Source organism: Schistocerca nitens, chromosome 2 (assembly GCF_023898315.1).
Source record: "Schistocerca nitens isolate TAMUIC-IGC-003100 chromosome 2, iqSchNite1.1, whole genome shotgun sequence".
Lineage (NCBI taxonomy): Eukaryota > Metazoa > Arthropoda > Insecta > Orthoptera > Acrididae > Schistocerca > Schistocerca nitens.
Window position 1 is genome coordinate 573738092 of NC_064615.1, and position 20035 is coordinate 573758126.

Consider the following 20035-nt stretch of genomic DNA (forward strand, 5'->3'; position numbering starts at 1 on the left):
ACAACTTCTTTGAGGGACATTGCTTTAAAACTACTCAAATATTACAAACACGTAAGTTTATTATCAAAACAAAAATCAGAAAAAATCAAACAATGCAAAGTCCAGGTTAAAATATCAGCAGTATTATGAAAAGGATAGACTGCTACTCACTGTAAAGATGATACATTGATTTGCAGATACAAACAATGAAAAGGCAATTACACACTGAGCCTTTGGCCACAGGCTTCTTCAGAAAAGAAAACATACACACACTTTCCCATAAGCATGCATGTCATACATATATGACTGCTCTCGTTGGATAGAATGCAAAGGTGTCATGCCACATGAAAGCAACAATCTGTGTGTGGAAGAGGGAGGAATAGAAGGGTATAAGTGAGGGGAAAAGTGTCAGTGCTGCCTAACAACATGTGCAGGGACCAGATGGTGGCCAGACAAGGCTGCCTGGTGCAGTGTTGGGAGACTGTGATGAAGGGATTGGGGGCAGGGAAGGGGAGGGGGAGGGTGGCAGGAAGCAACACAGTCTGCAATGCTTTAACAAGTGCATTGAAATGTGTGGGTTTTTTTTTTTTTGAACACCTCTTGTATGATGGATTAGTCATCTGTCCCACTATTAGTCTGTCCACATAGCATCTACACAGCATTTCAGTAAGTAATAATCTCACTTGTCTTCATAATAATTCACAGATGTGTGTAGTTTTCAACCAACTCCAGTTTCATATTGATCAAAAATCATCCGCATAATACTTTTTTGGTTATTATGTGACATTCCCCCTGAATCACCCTGTATAATAGAGGGCCCTATTATCAAAACTATTCTACTAGGTACTTACGTATCTAGTGCATCATCAATTATTCTTCAGTCAATGTTCCTTTTCATGCTCTTGTCACTGATATATGACAGTACTATCTCTATTTGGTTTGCTGAATATATAGATATAATTTACCCCAAAAATGTCACTGCTATCAATTTTAAGTTTTTTAAGCAAATTTCTGCTCCTACTGTTATTTAAACTCAACTCATTTCAATTGCTTTTTATACTTTGATAATAATGTGAAGCCCTTTGTACTTTGATAATGATGTGAAACCTGAGTTTCTCTTGGCATATAAAATGTTTAAACAACACATGGGAATGCAGCCAGGTAAAATCTTCATCAACCACCGATATTTTGACAGGTACACACCCCATCATTTTCAAGCCACAAACGCAATAAGAGAATGCTTTGCAAGTACATTTAAAACCTTGGTATATGGTGCATATGTAGAAAGAGAACACACACTCACACACACAGTGTAAACAACTAGCACCACCACACAACCAATGAAGAACCAATGTCAGAGGTTAATGATAGTTAATATTAATTCCAACAGGTGAGCACAAGGAGGGAGCAGGATTCCATGCAGAATTTTAGCAACAACTTCTCTTGTTAATTTAATCTCAACTACTTCCTTAATAACACTACCTCAATAGTTGGAAGTGCATGCCAGAATCTCTGTGATGTTATATTCCACAAGATGACTGGTGCCAAGGCAACAACAATAGCAAATCTGCACTGCTGTTGTGAAGCATGGTAAATACTTATGCTCAGTACACTGGTCCTCCATGGCCCTGATGATCTGACTAATGTATGGCATGCCACAACTGCTAGGAATTCGGTAGACACCTGCCTTGCACAAACCAGGATCATCCTTTATAGACACTAACAGAGCCCTAATCTTAGCAGCAATCCAAAACCACACTTTATACAGTGTTTTGGCAGAATGTGACAAATCCTGTTGGAAATGCTTCCTGCATAAGACAAAAAGAACACAGACATTGGTTCCACTTTGTTATTTTCATCACTCACCTGATTCACAGAAGGTTGAAAATGCAACATGAGTCTAAGCTCTCTTTCACTATAACTGTTCAGGTGAAAAGTGATCTCAGTGTGGGCTAACTCAGCTGGCAAACTTTCAGGGTCTGAGATGACATGGGCCCCATGGCCTCAGCCGGATGGTGACAACTATCAACCTGAAGATACAAATCAGTGTGCATTGGTTTCCTATACACAGCATGTCCCAACATACCGTAGATCTTCCTCCTAACCAACACATCAAAGCAGCCATCAATTCCCACTTTCATTGCAAAGAGAATATCCATGTGGATAGAATTCAGATGTTCTAAAATGTCATTTACATTCTCATTTCCATGAGGCCAAAGAACAAAAGTGTCATCTATATATATGAAAAAGCACACAAATTTCAACAACAGACTCCATGGCACATTCCTTGAAATCTTCCACAAACAGATTGGCAATAACATTTGAAGCGTGCGCACGAATAATGCTGTATGGCACATTTTGACATTTCGTAGAATCGCGTGGAATAATGCTGTATAAGGCAGTCTGCATCGCCTGCTGTTATAATTGACATGTTCACCGTCCGAGGGTAGCACTTAACAGTGACGAGACGCACACGGTTTTCGCGCCTCTGCGTGAACAATGCTGTATGTTACAAGAATAGCGGAGTGCAGCAAGGTGACGCTTACCGCAAGTGGTTTGAAACGTGCAAATAATGCACGGAAAAGGAAAATTAACATTGGTAGTTGGCAGGATATTAAGAGGAAAAGGCTTTGTGATGCTGGACTGGAACATAAATCATGAAAAGGAAAGGTAGTTCCTGCGAAACAGCCTCCAACACAGGTGAGTGGAATAATGCTGTATGGGTTTTGTAAAAAGGTGTATGTCTTTAGAGAAGCATATGTGTCCTGTAGAGCGGCGACATGCCCTGTAGAGTACATGGCTCTAATGACATGTTATGTGTATCTTCTGAAAACATTACAGTAAAAGTATGTAACGTGAATGAAATTAACTACAGTTCTGTAGTTATCATTGGCGAAAAAATAGAATACTCAGTATGAGTAATGCTATATTATTAAAAGAGAATGTGAAATTTGATAATCTAGTTGAATATTAGGTAGTAATAGTGATTGTTTTCGTGATTCAGGATCGTGTATGCAATGCACAAGTGTGCTCAAAAGAAGGATGCAAGGACATAAACCTGGAAATGAAGTTAAAGCTGTACGAATAATATCATGCCTTAACATACAATGAGCAGTCCATATACTTAATAAAATCCATGGAAATAGGCGTGCCAGCCAGGCGCAAGAGAGGTAAGACAGACAATACTTCACGGAAACAAGCTACTTTCAAATACAACGTTTACTCAAAAGAAGTGTGTCAAAAAACATTGCTTGACATATTCTCCATCACCCAGCGACGAATGCAGACCCTGCAATGTAAAGTAAAAGATGGAATAACCACTCCTAAAAACGGTAGAGGAAAACATTGCAATAGGCAACATGCCATATCAAATGACGACAGGGTTCTTATTCGGCAACACATATCGAGTTTCCCAAAGCAGATGAGCCATTACAGCAGGAATAAATCCTCAAAAGAATGTCTGCACCCCGATCTCAACCTCTGTGGAATGTATCAGTTGTTTACCGAAAAGTTTCCTGATAAGTCAATAAGCAGGTCATACTATCAAAGTGTGTTTCAAACAGATTTTAATCTGCGTTTCAGAACACCTAGATCAGATATTTGCAGACTGTGTGATTTGTTATTTAACAAAATGATTGCAGTTTCAGATGAAATAGAACTGCACAAGATCGAAATTGAGAGTCAGTTGCATCATTCAAGGGCAGACCAAGCATACAAAGCCCTAAAAAACGATATGGAAATGGCTAAGAGGAACAACAATATACATGTTATATGTGTTGACCTACAACAGGTTTTACTTTCTCCTACATTGACTCCTTCCACGGTATTCTACCAGAGACAGCTGTCGTCGTATAATTTCATGATTCAAGACGATGGTACTGGAAACATCAATGTAAATTTGTAGGATGAATCCACCGCAAGGAGAGGTTCAGCCGAAATAGTTTCCTGTCTGCTTAAATTTGTGACGCACACTTATGATACGCTTGAAGAAGGTATGGAACGAAAACTGTTTGTTTGGTCTGACCGCTGTGTCGGGCAGAACAACAACTGGACAGTTTTAGCGCTTTATTTCTATCTGATCAGCTGCAAGTACTTTACAGAAATACATCAGAAGTTTTTATGTTCGGGTCACAGTTTCCTACCTTGTGACAGGGATTTTGCAGTCATTGAGAAAAGAAAGAAAGTGTCAAAAGTTATGGTTCCTTCAGAATGGAAGCATGTCATTGCTGAGGCCTGACCATTCACGAGATGATGATGGAAGACTTCAAGGACATAGGATCCATCGAGTTGCTTTTGAAGAAGCCGCCTGCTTTGAAAATTACCGATGTACTTTGGTTGAAGCTGTGTAGTGACAATCATCGAGGTTTAAGCGTGCGCCGTACCCACAATGTGCTTTGCCCATGGGAAAGACACTGTATTGTAAAGCATGGTTGTGAACATCAAGTAAAAAATTGTCCATTGCCTTCTGAATTCCGGTTGCTCTATAATGGGACACTGAAAGTTCATAAGGAGAAGAAAACGGATCTATTGGACATGACGAAATTTATGGAACCAAAATACAGGCAGTTTTATGAAAACCTGCAGTGTGACAACTGACTATAATGTGCTAGATTTGAGCCTAAACTTGATAAACTAATGTTGTATTATCTTTTTTTAAGATAAAAGCAATTCAGTTTACAATAAATATTATTTATTATCTTGTTTTAAATCTCTTACTTACTATTTTTGGATTCTAGGCACCTTATAATTACAGCAGAGCACTGGCTGATCTGGAATAACGCTGTATATCCATTGCCATACAGCATTATTCCATTTTAAAACTTACTTATTTTCGAAAAATCTGTGCTTAGCACAATTTTAAAAATCAGACATTATTATTTTCCACAGTCTGTATGCACAAACAATACATATCTGCTATTACATTATTATATCGTATTAATTCTCTGGAACAAACAGTTTTTGTCAATTTCCCAACAACTGCAAAATGTGCCATACAGCATTATTCATGCACATGCTTCATTTTACAAAGTGCTCCCCCAATGCAATTCCAGTTCTCTGTTCAAAGAACTGGTCATTGAATAAAAGTTAATTTGATGTCAATACACACCAAAATAGCTTCATTAATTTAACACAAACCTATCCTTAACTAAGTATAATGAATGTGACAATGAAATGTTACTGGAGAGAGAGAGAGAGAGAGAGAGAGAGAGAGAGAGAGAGAGAGAGACCATGTGGTACAATTATTAGTTTAGTTTATGCCCACCCTTGATGCTGACTCTTGCTCAAAAATCTCACATGCAGCTTCAATTTCCATCTTGGTGAATTTATGTTTCTTGTCTACTGTGATAAATACACCACCTCCATTGCCCACTACCTTATCCTTTCAATATATACCTGGATTTACTCCAAAAATGTCACTATTTTCAATTTTGAGCTTTAGCCAACTTGCTGTGTCTAGTGTTATGTGACATACACTGCTTATTAAGAGTGCTTCAAACTCTGGCACATTGTTGTGAATGCTTTGGCACTTGGTCTCCACAACTTTAATACTCTCACCTGTGCAAGCACTTCTTTGGAATTTAAACTAATACTACATTGGTTCATACAGGTATCATTATATGGACTGGCCTTGTGTGCATCCCAAACACAGTTAGTACCAAGGCAGCAGCTTTGATGTGTGGTGCACATCTGACCGATTTAGGAGGAATCCACAGTTTTCAATCTTGTTGAGGACAGAAAGACTTCTTACATCATCTGGAGAGTACCATTCTACATCTCACCTTGACAGATCATCTGGCACCTTTCACTGAAATCTTCCTAACAATGTCCCATTCAATAAAAGATTTTTATAATTCAGCAACATGTGCTCTGGACTCTCTGAAAAGCTGCAAGGTTTTTTAGTATTTGGTCCACGTTTGAACCTACACAGAGATGCCCATCTGTCCTTGACTGCAGAGCAGCCCTCTTTTCTCCAAAATCGAATGATAATTCTTTGTAATCATCCAGAAAAGACTGAGTGGATGCATCAGCAACTTAGTGAATCATGTTCATACTGCAATCCACCTATTCCTGGACACTTTCTTTAATGAGTGCATATTGAGGGACTGATGGCACTGAATAACCCTGCAACACTGCTGAAGAGCATTTTTCTATCAATTTTTAGAAGACACAACACAGATCCTCTGACAGGGGACTTGCAGCCATTCAGTCCCATGGGCATGTTGTAGCGGAGCCCAATTCTACATGATGAGCATTGAAATCCCCGCAGAGAAGAAGTGGGGGATGAAGGGGGTATAGCTGTGTGGAAAGATTGAGAGAGCATTGTGATATGGAATGCCATTGGGGGGTGGGGGGAGTGGGGGAGGAGGAGGAGGTCAGGGGGGAGGGTAGCGGCGAGAGGGTGGAGGAGGGGGGAGGGGAGGAGTAGGTCAAGGGGAGAGGGTAGTTGGGAGAGGGTGGAGGAGGTGGGGGGGTGTGGGGGGAGGGGAGAGGTGAGGAGGGGAGGGGAGAGGTGAGGAGGGGAGGGGAGGGGAAAGGAGGGGAGGGGAGGGGAGGGGAGAGAGAGGGGAGGATGAAATTAAAATTTTATGATTTATGGTATGGTATCAGTGTGTGCAGTCTGTAACCCTTTGATGTCTGATGTTAGTAGAATCATTTAGTACATTTCTATCAGTTGCACTTCTTGATGTTAGCTGAGATGGTCCTGCCAGTCAGTTCAACCTAGCCGTGTTGCAGCATTCTTAATAGAACTTAATCTCCTTGTGTGCTGATGAGTGCTGGAGAAGGATGTTAATTGTCTTCCGAGTTACCCAAATGGTATGAACACCTGAACTTTAAACCTTCTGTATTGTTACTTTCTCTTACAAAACATTGTATCTCATATCATAAATTTATTCAACATGTGCACTATTGTAGTAACTGTATCATAAAGATTAGTTGTAAAATTGGACCTTTTGCAGGTGAATCAGTTATCAATAATGAAATAATGTAAAGAAAAGGGTGAAAAATAATGTGTTGATTTTGATAAGTTTTCGAAGTGGAGCAAAGATTACTTATGTTAAAATGCTAAGAAAAGGAAATTATGCCTTCCACAAAACAAAAAACAAAAAAGTTGTATACTGTGACTACAATATCAATGAGTCACAACTGGAGTCAATCAACTCGTACAAATATTTTGATGCAACAATCTGTAGGGATATGAAATGGAATAACAACATAGATAAAACAGGTGGCAGAATTCAGTACATTGCTAGAATACTAAGGAAATAAAGGATAGCATTGTAATTTCCAGTTTTAATATAATTTTTTGTGTGATTCTGGGTGTGAAAATATCCAATACAACTGCAGTTTCATCGTGCAGCAACTCATGCTTCCTGGACGCACATAAGTCATTAAAAAAATTTACCAAAGGGGCAGCTCAGTTATGGATGCTCATCGTTTGTTCACCAGGGAAGTGGGTCGCATTCACCATTTCTTTACTTAAGGTATACCATTCACTGTGGCTAGGTTCAAGTGGGATTTCATTCTACTTAACAGATACCATCAACAAGAAATGTTAACTGCCAAGTGAGGGTGAGGACAATATCACAGCAATAGCGGTCAGTACTGAGAAAGAGCCAAATGTAATCTCAGTGGCTGCTGGTATCAGAGACATCAACTTGGCAAACCTTGTGAAAGGATTTGGGCCTACATCCATACAAAGCTGTACTGACTCAAGGGTGAAGCCAAATGATCACAGACTGCATCGTGAGGTCATTGATTGGGCCGTACAGCAGATGGATGCTGATTCCAATTACATTGGAAAAATCATCTTCTCAGACGAGGCACATTTTTGTGTTAGTGGCTCCATCAATATGCAAAACTGTCAGTGTAGGAGTCAGAAGAACCTACAAGTGATCCATGAGATGCCACTCCAATCAGATAAACACAGTGTGTGGTGCGGTTTATGGCACGGCAGTGTCAGTGGACCTTATTTCTTTCGAGATGATGATGGAAGAACCATTACTGTCAATGGCAACCCCTACAGATCCATGTTACGGGAATTTCTGTGGCCTGAACTTGAGACCATTGATATTAAAACATGTGGTTCCAGCAACGTGGCACTACGTGCCACACAGCTGGTTTTGCACTTGATTTTCTGAGGGAGAATTATGGCAACCAGATCATTTCAAAACATGGATCTGTGAATTGACTGCCATGGTCATGTGATTTCACATCCATGGATTTCTTTCTTTCAGACTAATAAAAATCCCAGATCTGTGCTGATAAGTCACAAACTCTGGAATACTTGGAAGTGAACACCTGTCATGCTATCAAGATGTAATGCCACTACTACAATCTTTTAGCGCCTATGTTATTCCAAATTACAATGCAATGTACCTTCGGACATGCATGTGTGTCTGAAGAAACAGCACTGCGGCAACTACAGCTATTATGAAATACATGAAATGTGTTCACATTTGCAAATAATGACAACCATCAGCTGTATAATGGAATGACGACTATGAAAATTTGTGTCTGACTGGGACTCGAACCCAGATTTTCCACTTATTGTGAGTGTTTCCTGTACCATTTGGCTAGCTGAGCATGACTCATGACCAGAACAAAACTTCCATATGTCATCAACAATGTGTCTAAAACCTGTTCTCATACATCCATTACGCACATTCCCATAAAGGAGGGACATTTTACTTGAAAGTTGCTTGGCCGGTGTCAGTGGGTAAGTATGATATTGCAGTGCCTCTACTATTCCGAATTACAATGCAATGTTCCTTCAGATATACATGCATGTCCAAAGGAACAGGCACTGTGGTGACTACAACCGTCATGAAATACATCACATGTATTTGCAATTACGAATATGGACAACCATCATCTGTATAATGGAATGACGACTGAAAATCTGTGCCAGACCGGGACTCTCACTCTTAATGAAAGACCCTTTACAATAAGTCTACAAAGGAGACTGCCAATAGAACACTTGTGCAGCTCATACTTGGGTGTGTTGAACCCATACCAAATAGACTAACAGGGGATATTGAATGTATACAGAGAAGGGAAGAAGATACATCACAGGTCTGTTTGACTCATGAGAAAATGTCACAAAGCTGCTGGAGAAACTGAATTGGTGCACACACTAATGAGTATACAATCACAGTCTTGCCTCAGCAGCCAGAGACTGAAGTAATTGAGACGTCAACATATCGCAAGGATAGCACCTTCTGACATGCAAGTAGCTGGGTGAATATTCTGCAGTCATAGAGAAACATAGTATCCTTAATTTCATGAAAGGGGATGTATCTTGTCATAATAGTGTGATGTCAGTCGAAATCAGTAAATTGCAATAGCAGTAGAGGTGAGATATATAATGAAGAGGATAAAAGGGAAGTTGAAGGAAACAGTCACCCTTAAAAGAACATTAATTAACCTGTGTTGCTCAAAAAGGGCAATGCTGATGTCCTTAATCTTTTAAGTGCACCAAAAGACATCCACTATTATGAATGCCAAAATTACAGCTGCACTACTCTTAACATGTAAAAGCCAGGCAACATGTGGGAAATGTGAACAGACTGTTACTGCTTGTTACATGATCTGCTCAGGCAAGAACACTGCATGGGCGTCGCATGGGTGTGCAAGTTCCACAGCAAAAGATATGAATAATACCAACAAAGGAAAAACCAACCCACCAAAGAAGGTAAACAGTGATGCACAAAGAACAGGCTTTTAGCACAGGGAAGACACCTTTGCTTCTTTATACGGGAAACTTTAAAACAGACTGACACATTTATGCAAATAGCAAGAGGTTGCAATTATGATCAACTAACACACAAATAACTGACTAACTAACTAGCATGCAGTGTCCACAGAAATTATGGTCTGTGTAGGTTATAGTTGTCTACATTTACATTTATACTTTGCCATCCAGAGCAGAGGGCATTTCTCATTGTACCAGTTATTAGGCCTTTCTTTCCATTCTTTCACGTATCAAGTGCAGAAAGAAGGATTACTTAACCACCTCTGTGTGTGCTATAATTAGTTTAATCTTGACTTCATGATTCCATGAGTCATATATGTAGGAGGTTGTAATATATTCATTTCTAAGTAGGCTTTCACAGCATAGTTTGCATGCATTTTCAAGTGTCTTCCAGATCAGTTTGTTCAGCATTTCTGTGACATTCTCTCATGGCTCAAACAAACCTGTGATGTTTGTGCTGCCCTTCTCTGTTTACATTCAACATTACAATAAAAGGATAGTTGTAACTCACCAAATAGCAGAAATGCTGAGTAGCAGATAGGCACAACAAAAGTGAGCTGTGTTTTTTGTGTTTGTGATTTTTTGCGAGTGTGTTTGTGTGTGTGTGTGTTATCTATTTTTGACAAAGGCCTTGTTGGCTGACAGGTCATTTCTGTTGTGCCTGTCTGTGACTCAGCATTTCTAATCTCTACCTATTTTTGCTGCGTGCTACGAGCCACAATCTTTACAACAGATCTTATGAAGTATATTATTGCTCACTGAAAACTGCATGTCTGTATTAAAAGTCTTGTCTACTGACACTGTGGTAAGGAGGGTGACTGAAAATTTCATTCTCTTAAAAATATTTCCCCTTTTTTTAAACAACAAACCAGCCAACAGATGGTATTAAGTATCCTTTTTGTAATCATATGGGACACCTTTTGTAGGGACACTACTGCTTTATCTTGATTTTTTAGCCTCTTCTCAGAACTACTGTCAATAAGTGTGATCTAAGAAAAAGCTAAACAGTCAAGCAAAGTTTGCACTCATTGTTCAAAATCATCCAGAATATGTTTGTAGTTCAATATCACTGTAATTTGTCATCTGTACTTTTGAATCCCATAATAATAATAATAATAATAATACAAACCTTGTGAGGTTGTGCAAAGAACACAACCATCCACAAGAACATGGGCATAAGAGACAACCAGAAAGGCAAGCAACCTGGATTTCGTGGCTTTGATGGAACAAGCCAAGACACCAAAAGCTGAAAGCAAGAGAAGAAACATATTTGTTATTTTTATCACCTCCTTATATTATTAAAAATTTCCATAATTTTCCCACTCACAGGATTTCTATATTTGTGGATGCAAAAAGATCTGAGAGACGGCCTTCACATTTAAGGTTTTTTTAAAGGACAAAAACATACAAAAATACCTATCACTGGTTAAATTCATAGTCATATCATATAGTGTTCATCCATATTCACAGGGGCATGTGAAAACCACTCTGCTTCTCTAGAGGGTTGGCTAAAACTAGGCTGCATCAGCTACTTGTTTGTAAAACCTGAAATGTTGTTTTGTTTTATAAAACAAGTTTAAAAATCCTCCTTCCAATGAAATTTTGCTGAGGAAAAGATACATAGCTTCTTCTGACTCAAGATTTCAGTTAGTATTTTATATACATAGTAATTCATGAATGCAAGACACTGCTCAAATTACTTATTTGATTAAGTAACATCAAGCATAATATACAAAAAAAGAGTGATGTGTCTCTGTCTTTAGTAACAGGTTACAGCATATACCAAAGTATATTCGACAAATTCCTCTTTTTAACAGGTAGGTAAACACATAGCAAATAAAGGTATGTGAGACATAGTTTTTACTCATTTATTTATTCATAACTGGATCCCCCCCAGGGGACACCACATTATTGAAGGCACCTTCAGTGCTGCGTGGCAGGATTTCTGTGCATTGATGAAGTCGAGGCCTCTGCTAGCAGTAGCATAGCTTCTGGTAAGGTCACCTATGCTGGAGTGGTCTTGACAGAGTAGTGAGACAAAGTGTGTCCCACAACGTAAGGCAGGGAGAGTTCTAGAGTTGCAGTGAAGCCAGTTTCCCCAACGGCACAAACCTGATACAAATCCTGGTCTTCCAGGTAGGGGATTTGGCATGGGGCCGATAAAACCATACTCCAAAAAAAAGACAATTGCAGAATCAACAGACATCTTGGATACTGGATGGAAAATACATATAATCACCCCAGGAATGGAAATAGGTAACTGGTGTGACAATAACAACATGGAATGTGAGGATGATGCTTCAGCCTAAACAGAACAAACAGCCAATGAAATTTTAAAATTTAAGAGTGATATTGTAGAACTACAGCAAATAAGATGGCAAGAAAATGGGCAGGTTGACTAACTCATATACTAAACAGTATGAAGTGGGCCAGAGAAAATAACTGGCCAATTTGGAACAGGGTTTGTAATAGGCAGGAATGCCAGGAAAAGCCTATTAGGATTTGAATCAATAAATGGAGGAATGTGCAGACTTAAAAGAAGAGGGAAATTCAGGATCATATCAACAATAAATGAACATGCACCAATGGAGGATAAGAATGATATAATAAAGTACCAGTTCTATGTACGTGTGGAAGAAGTATGCTGCGTAGAACCTAAGTATGATTTGATATTAGCAGTAGATTTTAATACAAAAATAAGGAGAATGAGCATCAAGATGGAGTTTCTGGCAAGCATTCACTGTACAAAGAAAACAACAACAATGGAGCCTTACTGTGTCAATTCACAACATGGAATAATACGATAATTAAGAGCACCTGTTTCCCACACGAGAAGATTTGTCTGCATACAGGGAAGTCTGCAGTTAATGGGATAGTCAACCAGATTGACCATATTTTAATGAATGCCCACCATTCCACCTCAATTACAGATGTATGGAGTTCCCGAGGACCAAATTGTGACTCGGATCACTTTGTGACAAAATCAGTATTAAGAGATAAAAACTATCATTAGTAAATACCAATAGAACAGAAATAAGGATGGACCAGAATATAGGCAAACTCAAAATTCCTGATCAAATAAAAAAATACCAACTAACACTAAGTAGGAAATTGAGTAGTAAAGGGCCACCAGCAGGAGTAGGCGGAAAATGGATCAGGATTTAAAAAGCCATTAACAATTTTGTAGAAAAAAGAGCAGGTGTGAAAAGAAGCAGAAGAATCCAGGAATTGTTTGACGAAGACTGCATGTTAGCAATAGAGGAAATGAGTAGGGCAGGAATGAGATTGTCACAAAGAGAAGGCAGAAATAATGTGGAACAATACAGAAAATTAAGGAAGAGAGCTAACAGACTGTGCAATAGAAAGAAAAGAAAGCACACTAAGAAGAAATTTCAAGAACTAGAAGAGGTAAAGGAATGGAATGAAATGAGAAAATTCTATCATGTTGTAAGCAAAATAAGGAGTAGATTCCAGCCACAAACAAAAGTATGCTCAAGTAAAGATGGGAGGATGATAAGGGAGGAAGAACAGATAGTGAGAGATGCACTGAATATTTCAAGCACCCATAATACCACCTGGAAGGAGGAGAGGGCCTAACAGGAAAAAAGAGTGGAGATGAAGTAGGCAATAATGGAGGAAAGCCAACGCTGCAAGAGGTATCTATGGCTGTCCACAACATGAGAAACAATGAAGCCCCCAATTAAGACAGCACAATGTCTGAATCAACAGGATGTGGGGAAAGTGCTGTAATAAAGGAACTGCACACACTGATATCATATATATGGTAAACTGAAACCATGCCAGATAATTGGAGAACTGGAATAACAATTCCCATTTATAACAAAGGAGACAGAACAACATGTGAAAAGCAAGGCTTATATGATCTTCGCAAATATGCTAAACAAAAAGATGCAAAATTTCACAGAAGATGCATATCAGTGTAGTTCTTAATCAGACAGAGTAACAACTGATCACATATTTGTGATCAGAGAAATGGCTGAAAAGTTCTACAGAGATAATAAAGCTCTGCACTTACTATTCCCTGTTTTCAAACAAGTCTTTGACAGCAAAAATACAGAATGCTGAAAGAAGTTGGTATATGTGCTAAATTAATAAATCTAATCAGAATGATAATGATACAGACAAGAGCAAAAATAGACATATTCAACAGGCCAAATGAAAACTTTGTAATAAATGAGTGAAGCAAAGTGACAATCTCTCCACTGTGTTATTCAATACAGTTCTGCACAGCATAACAAATAAATTCAATAAAGTGGGCACCATATTTATTAAAATTAGCCAGATATGTGCATACGCTGATAACACTGCAATGGTAAGAAGAAATGGCAACATACTTAAAGAAACAAACTAGGCAATGGAAAGAGAAATATTAAAAATTGGCCTCAGAATAAATTAAAACAAAAAAAAAAAAATCTATCTAAACATAAATGGGAAATGTTTCAAAGGAGTGTCCTCTTTCAGTTACTGGGAGCTTTGATGTCAAATAACTGCATTGGAAAGTTATAAGGGAAAAGATACATGCAGAAAACAGAGCTTATTTTGTAAATCTACAACTCTTCAGAAACAGTCTTGTTATAAGAAGAATGGGACTCCCTAGTTAACCCAGTTGTTGTAAATGGGTCAGAGGTACTGACGCTGACAGAAGATGGCAAAAATGCCTTAAGATTTGAGCAAGAAGTACTATGCAAAATTTATGGTCCAATATGGGAGGAAGAAGGCTGCAGGATGTGCTATAACACCAAGCTACAGGCATTAATACACGGAAGAAATATAGTAAAATTTATCAAATCACAACTAATACAATGGCTACGATATGTGGAGAGAATGGCAGAGAAAAAAGAATACAAAAGAAAATGATTAAAGACATGCTCTATGCTACTAGATGAAAATAGATGCCTAGAACAAACAGAAATAGTGATGATGTAAAAGAGGAGCTCATGAGTATGTGAGTCCAGGGGTGGAAAAGAGATGCAAAAAACTGTGAAGTGTGGAGGAAAACAATTGAAGCCAAGGCTCACCAAAGGCTGTAGTGCTACAGAAGAAGAAGCAGTTTCATAACTGAGCATCATTTGTTCAGGAGCAGTCTGACTGCCTCATAATTGCCTACGTACACAAAATTTGATCAACATTAACATCATTTTAAACACAAGCCATTTATGAGCTGCAGTACATGAACAACTGGAGCAGTGATGATGAGCACATAAATTTTAAAATGTGGCAGATTAAAAAACTCTACAGTGAGTATCAGCAAGTTAGTAACATAAAGAAGTAAAGACAGAGGGTAAGAAACAAAAACACTGCAGGGAGAGAGCGGGGAGGGGGGGGAGGGGGGGCACACACTTTTAAAGGTGAAATGTAAACTCAAGGGGGAAAAAAAAATAGTGAAATTGGAAACAAAAATAAGATAGAGGAAAAGAGGAAGGCAACAAGAGCAATCTGAGAAGTCAATCATTTAAGTTGTCACATATTTATTTTATATGGCTAATAATTGGCAAGAATTTTCTAATGGCATCATTTTAGATATTGAGCTCATGCACTCTAACATTCCTTGACACTGTCTGCAATGGTTTAATCAAGCTGAACCCAAAGAAAATATTTTGGCACAGGTATTATTACTAAACACATTTTCTCAGTTTTGAGAATGTGACTGCATGTTTTACACATTGACATTAGAGCACCTGAACACTGCCTGAAAAGCCATAGGTAGTGACAAATAGTTATAACTTTCCTTTCCCTCTGATGCTTACTTTATCATGGATCCAACATCTGCAACAGAACATGTGCCAAAATACAACTGATCCAAGAATCTAAAACATTGACAATATATTAACCTTGAATTTTTCGTTACTTACATGTTAATTAGTTCACCATATCTCTAAATGCAAGCAATTACTTAAGATATACCCAATTATCTGCTTCTAGATTTATAAGAGAGAAATTGTAAGACTGTCATGCAAGACAGACAATATGAACTTGAGAAGCTTGAATGACAGGTCAGAGTTCCATGAGTATCTGACAGAGGTGACATTTCATCTCCATAAGGTTACACAGAGGTCCATAACTACTCAATCCATGATGTAACACATGCACTGGAATAATGTGTTACTATTCAGTATGCAACAGAAAGTTATGGCCACAACTGTCAGGAAACATTCCACATACATTGAGCAAGTAAATGTGTTATATGCAAATGAGTATAAAACACTTTATTTCCGCATTGGACATTATTTTCTTCACAATAACATTAATCACAGGAAGCACACAGGAAAAGAATGTATCAGCACAGTATGAAACACTTTCCCAAAGGAAATGTACAAAATGTCCTCTGTTAACAAGAATACATACATCAACCCATTTTTCCACTGAATCCCTGATGTGGTGATGTATCCCTGGAGAAGTGGCTGCTGTTTCACAGCCTTCCACAATTCGGACACGAAGACTGTAAATCTTGTACCAAGGTTCCATACACAAGAGTTTCCAAATGCCCCCACAAATAAAAGTCTAGAGGTTTTAGGTCCAGAGAGTGTGCAGGCTAAGGAATCATTTCAACTCTTGCTCCCCAAGACAACAAGCAGTTGCTTCAAATATTCTCCTGTTGGTGTACCATCATTCTTGACATCTCTCCCAATGCAAATGCTGAATGCCACAGCCACTACCATCTGCTGAGCCACACAGGAAACCAAAGCCATGATGAACAGTAAACAGTTGATGCCTATGTGTGGGATGCCAGATAAAAGAAAAAAAGACTTAAACTTTGTGTTCTGCCTTACGGCAGGTCTTGTCATGGGGGAAGCCTCGTCAGAGAAGTCCACCGCATGACCTTCTAGGGAAATGATTCCGGTGGTGGTTCCTCATTGCCTTCCACTGATGATGATGAAATGATAATGAGGACAACACAACACCCAGTCCCTGAGCGGAGAAAATCTCCAACCCAGCCGGGAATCGAACCCGGGCCCCTTGGCGTGACAGACCGCCGCGCTGAACACTCAGCTATCGGGGCGGACAATGCTAGTAAAGCAGTGAATTTAGTAACATATCAATACAAGCAATGAAGAGTGTCACATGTCACCATTATTTTCATTCTATTAAACAAACACTGGCAGTGAACCTAATAATTAAAACTTACTATACATTCTGTCCAAACACAGCCAAGAGGGTATTTTGCACATTTCATGTAAGAAAACATTTCTTGTAATCCTGTTATGTTGTTTGTATGTGTTTCCCATCATCAATATGATTATGATGAGAAGTAGAAATTGAGCTTTAATAGGGAAATAAAGTGTTTCTGGGCGACTGTTCATATAACACATTTTATTTCTCTACGTTTGAGGAATGTTTCCAGAAAGTTTGGGCATACATTTTTGTTACATACCTTGGAAGGAACTGTCTGAAGCAGTCGAGTCACCCTTACCAGCACGGTATCAGAATGTAATACACTGGTACCGGTGGTTCAGTGAATCACCCAGTAATTTCTGTGGGAGGTACAAACATAAAACCCTCAAAGTGCCTAATTAAAAATTCAGCACAAAAGAAAGCACCTTATATGATCTTGTAAATTTGCTCACTAGAGTATGGAGGCTTGGAAATATAACCTGATCATGAGTTCCAATAATAAAGTTTTCAAATTGATGGTTGGACATTATCACACAATGGAGGTCCATTGGCATTCCATAAATATCTGTAATGTTATTTCATGACATGGGCTAAGCTCAATGATTTTCTAACACACACAAGATGATAATGATCTTTGTGAAGCCTACAATGACAAAGGATCCTTGATTGTGAGCTCACAAAAGGCCAATAATGTTTACAGAATTTGACACTCCACATATTGCCCACCACGCAACTGCAATATTGGCTGTTAATGGCAACAGTGTGCACACTGGAGGTATTCAATGGTGCACACAGCATGAGGCTATGGAGCGTAGGTGAACTGCTTACGGTAGTCAATGAGTAACTCACAACAGTGCTAGTGGTGTGGATACAAAATAGAGCAATGGCAATGACAAACAAAACGAACATTGCATTATACCTACAACATTGCTGAAGTTGGCACTTTGTTAGAAAGGAATCCAAGGAATTTTGCAGAGTGAGAAGTACGTGACAGATGAGATATTAGCATTTCTGCAAGGTAAGTCAGTGGAATGTGTGGTGCCATATGCACTCAACTGCGGACAATGTACTTGACGAGTACAATTGGTGATGAAATGTGCTTAACAAGTGAAAGTGATATTAAAACAAATATTGAGACATGTAATTCATCAGCCTTGTCGGACAGGGAGCCACAAATCCCATCTCTAGTGAAATGTAGTAAAGGACAATCATTTTCAGCACAATTATGTACATGGTAGATCATCCATGGCATACTAAAAAGCAAATTCATAAGATTTCAAATAACTCCACAGTAATGTGACTGTGTAGTGCATAAAATTTTCACTGCCAATGTTCTGATTTAAATACCAAACCTCTCCGCAGTGTCTCATGAAGTGAAGGCATGTAACACTGTTAATGGTGATCCATCCATTGGATGGGGTCGTCAAGTCTGGGGGCCCCTTGGTGCTATTTGTGAGGTGCAGGCTATGTGTTATGTGATGACCTCAACCCACAGGAAAAATAATTATCAAAATCTGAACTGTGAAGTCATCCAAAATTCTAGTTGGAAAACCACACTCTTTGTTATACTTCTCAATTGGTCACGATCACACTTTGTTTATGAACTGAAAACTCTAATATTCATGAGATACTGCTCTGAAATTAACCTGAACTGACAAAATTGTGTATACACTCTCTGAAACTTCAAAGGAATTAGAAAAAGTGACAAAATTTCGTGAATCACACACAATACTGTTAACAATCGCATGAACACTGGGGGGTTTCACCATACATCTACCCACTTTTGAGTATAACCAGTGTCTCTTGATACTACGACTTGTAGCAATACAATATCAAAAAACTTTTATTACTGGGTAAAAAGTCACTACGTGATTTGACAGCTGACATTTATAATTCCCGCTCACGTCAGGAAAAGCACCAATACGGGAATAGCAGCTTTTACATTATTGGTCAGAACGCAAGCAATTATGGCAGTTGCCGTAATTTTAGCGCGAAGCCATATTTCGCGACAAAATACTCTTATTAGTTACTGTCATATATCTAGTCTCATAACAATACATAAAACTACATGAAATAACTACAATAATTTTGACATGCAAGGAGAATTAGTCCTAATGAGAGGAAGAAGTTTATATTTACTGGTGTTTCAACAATGACTACCAGGCAACTTTTAATTCACTGATTGTAATTTTATTTTCGTTAGCAGAAAGCTAACAAACTAAACAAAGAATTTAATTAAACAGAGTCTGTAATTATTATACTTTTAATAGAGAAAGAAAGTTTCTAGGTCAGGGGATAGCGTTCAGCGAAATCCCTTAACTTTTTGTTGCATACAAAGCGTTGCGTTAGGCAGCACGATGTCGGCAGGTTATGATGATGAGAGCAGGATACAGACAGTTCCGCTGGTTAATCTTCTCCGGCGAAACGCAAATAAAGTTCCAGCACAGCTGTATCATTAACCCCGTGGTGATTAACAAACCACAAGACACCAGTATACGAACGTTGTTGACATGTCCTCTCTTTCAAAGTACATGACGTAGACATCGCTCGTTTTTACACTTTATGCACTGTCCGTGACGCTATCGTCCATAATTACACGGTTTGTCACATTCATATAATCTTAGCTACAAATACACAATTCATAGAATTGTTCATGTATGTGAAGCACACCGTAAACAATGTCCACTCTGTTCTCGCATTTCAAACTTCAACGTCACTGAAAGCCATTTATATTGCACAGTTAATTAGTCTTCACTTTCATGGCTTGATAGAATGTGATATACAACAGTTCCACCACCCAAAACCAATACCAGCAAAGTTCATTCGAATAAAGGCACAGTTCGTGTCGGCCACAACAAAGTAATGTTAGCGGCACTTTCACAGTCCGGTTTATTTGCTCTTGAAGTCTGCTGGCGATGGCATTACGTACCGCAGTGGTAAAGAGAATTAACAATCTGATAGTTCAGTATCACTGTCCATACAATTACGTATGCTTTTCATGGAACACAGTACTATTTTTCCCGCGCACGCTTCCCAGACACCCCATCCACCATCCCCCTCTACTACGCAACAACCTTTCGACTCTCGATATCACTATCGCTGTCCCCTGTCTATAGATGTTATATTGCATTTTTCACAATTAATAATATTCCAAAAGAGAACTTTAGA

General features: G+C 38.7%; 1 protein-coding gene across 1 annotated transcript in view; it reads right to left on the minus strand.

Moving 5' to 3' along the window:
- The window catches only part of LOC126236619 (alpha-1,2-mannosyltransferase ALG9), a 155349-nt gene that overhangs the window by 83405 nt on the left and 51909 nt on the right, over positions 1-20035 (minus strand). Inside the window, exon 8 of the mRNA XM_049946059.1 lies at positions 10863-10979. Within this exon, the coding sequence (XP_049802016.1) occupies positions 10863-10979 (117 nt within the window). The remainder of the gene's footprint in view (positions 1-10862; positions 10980-20035) is intronic.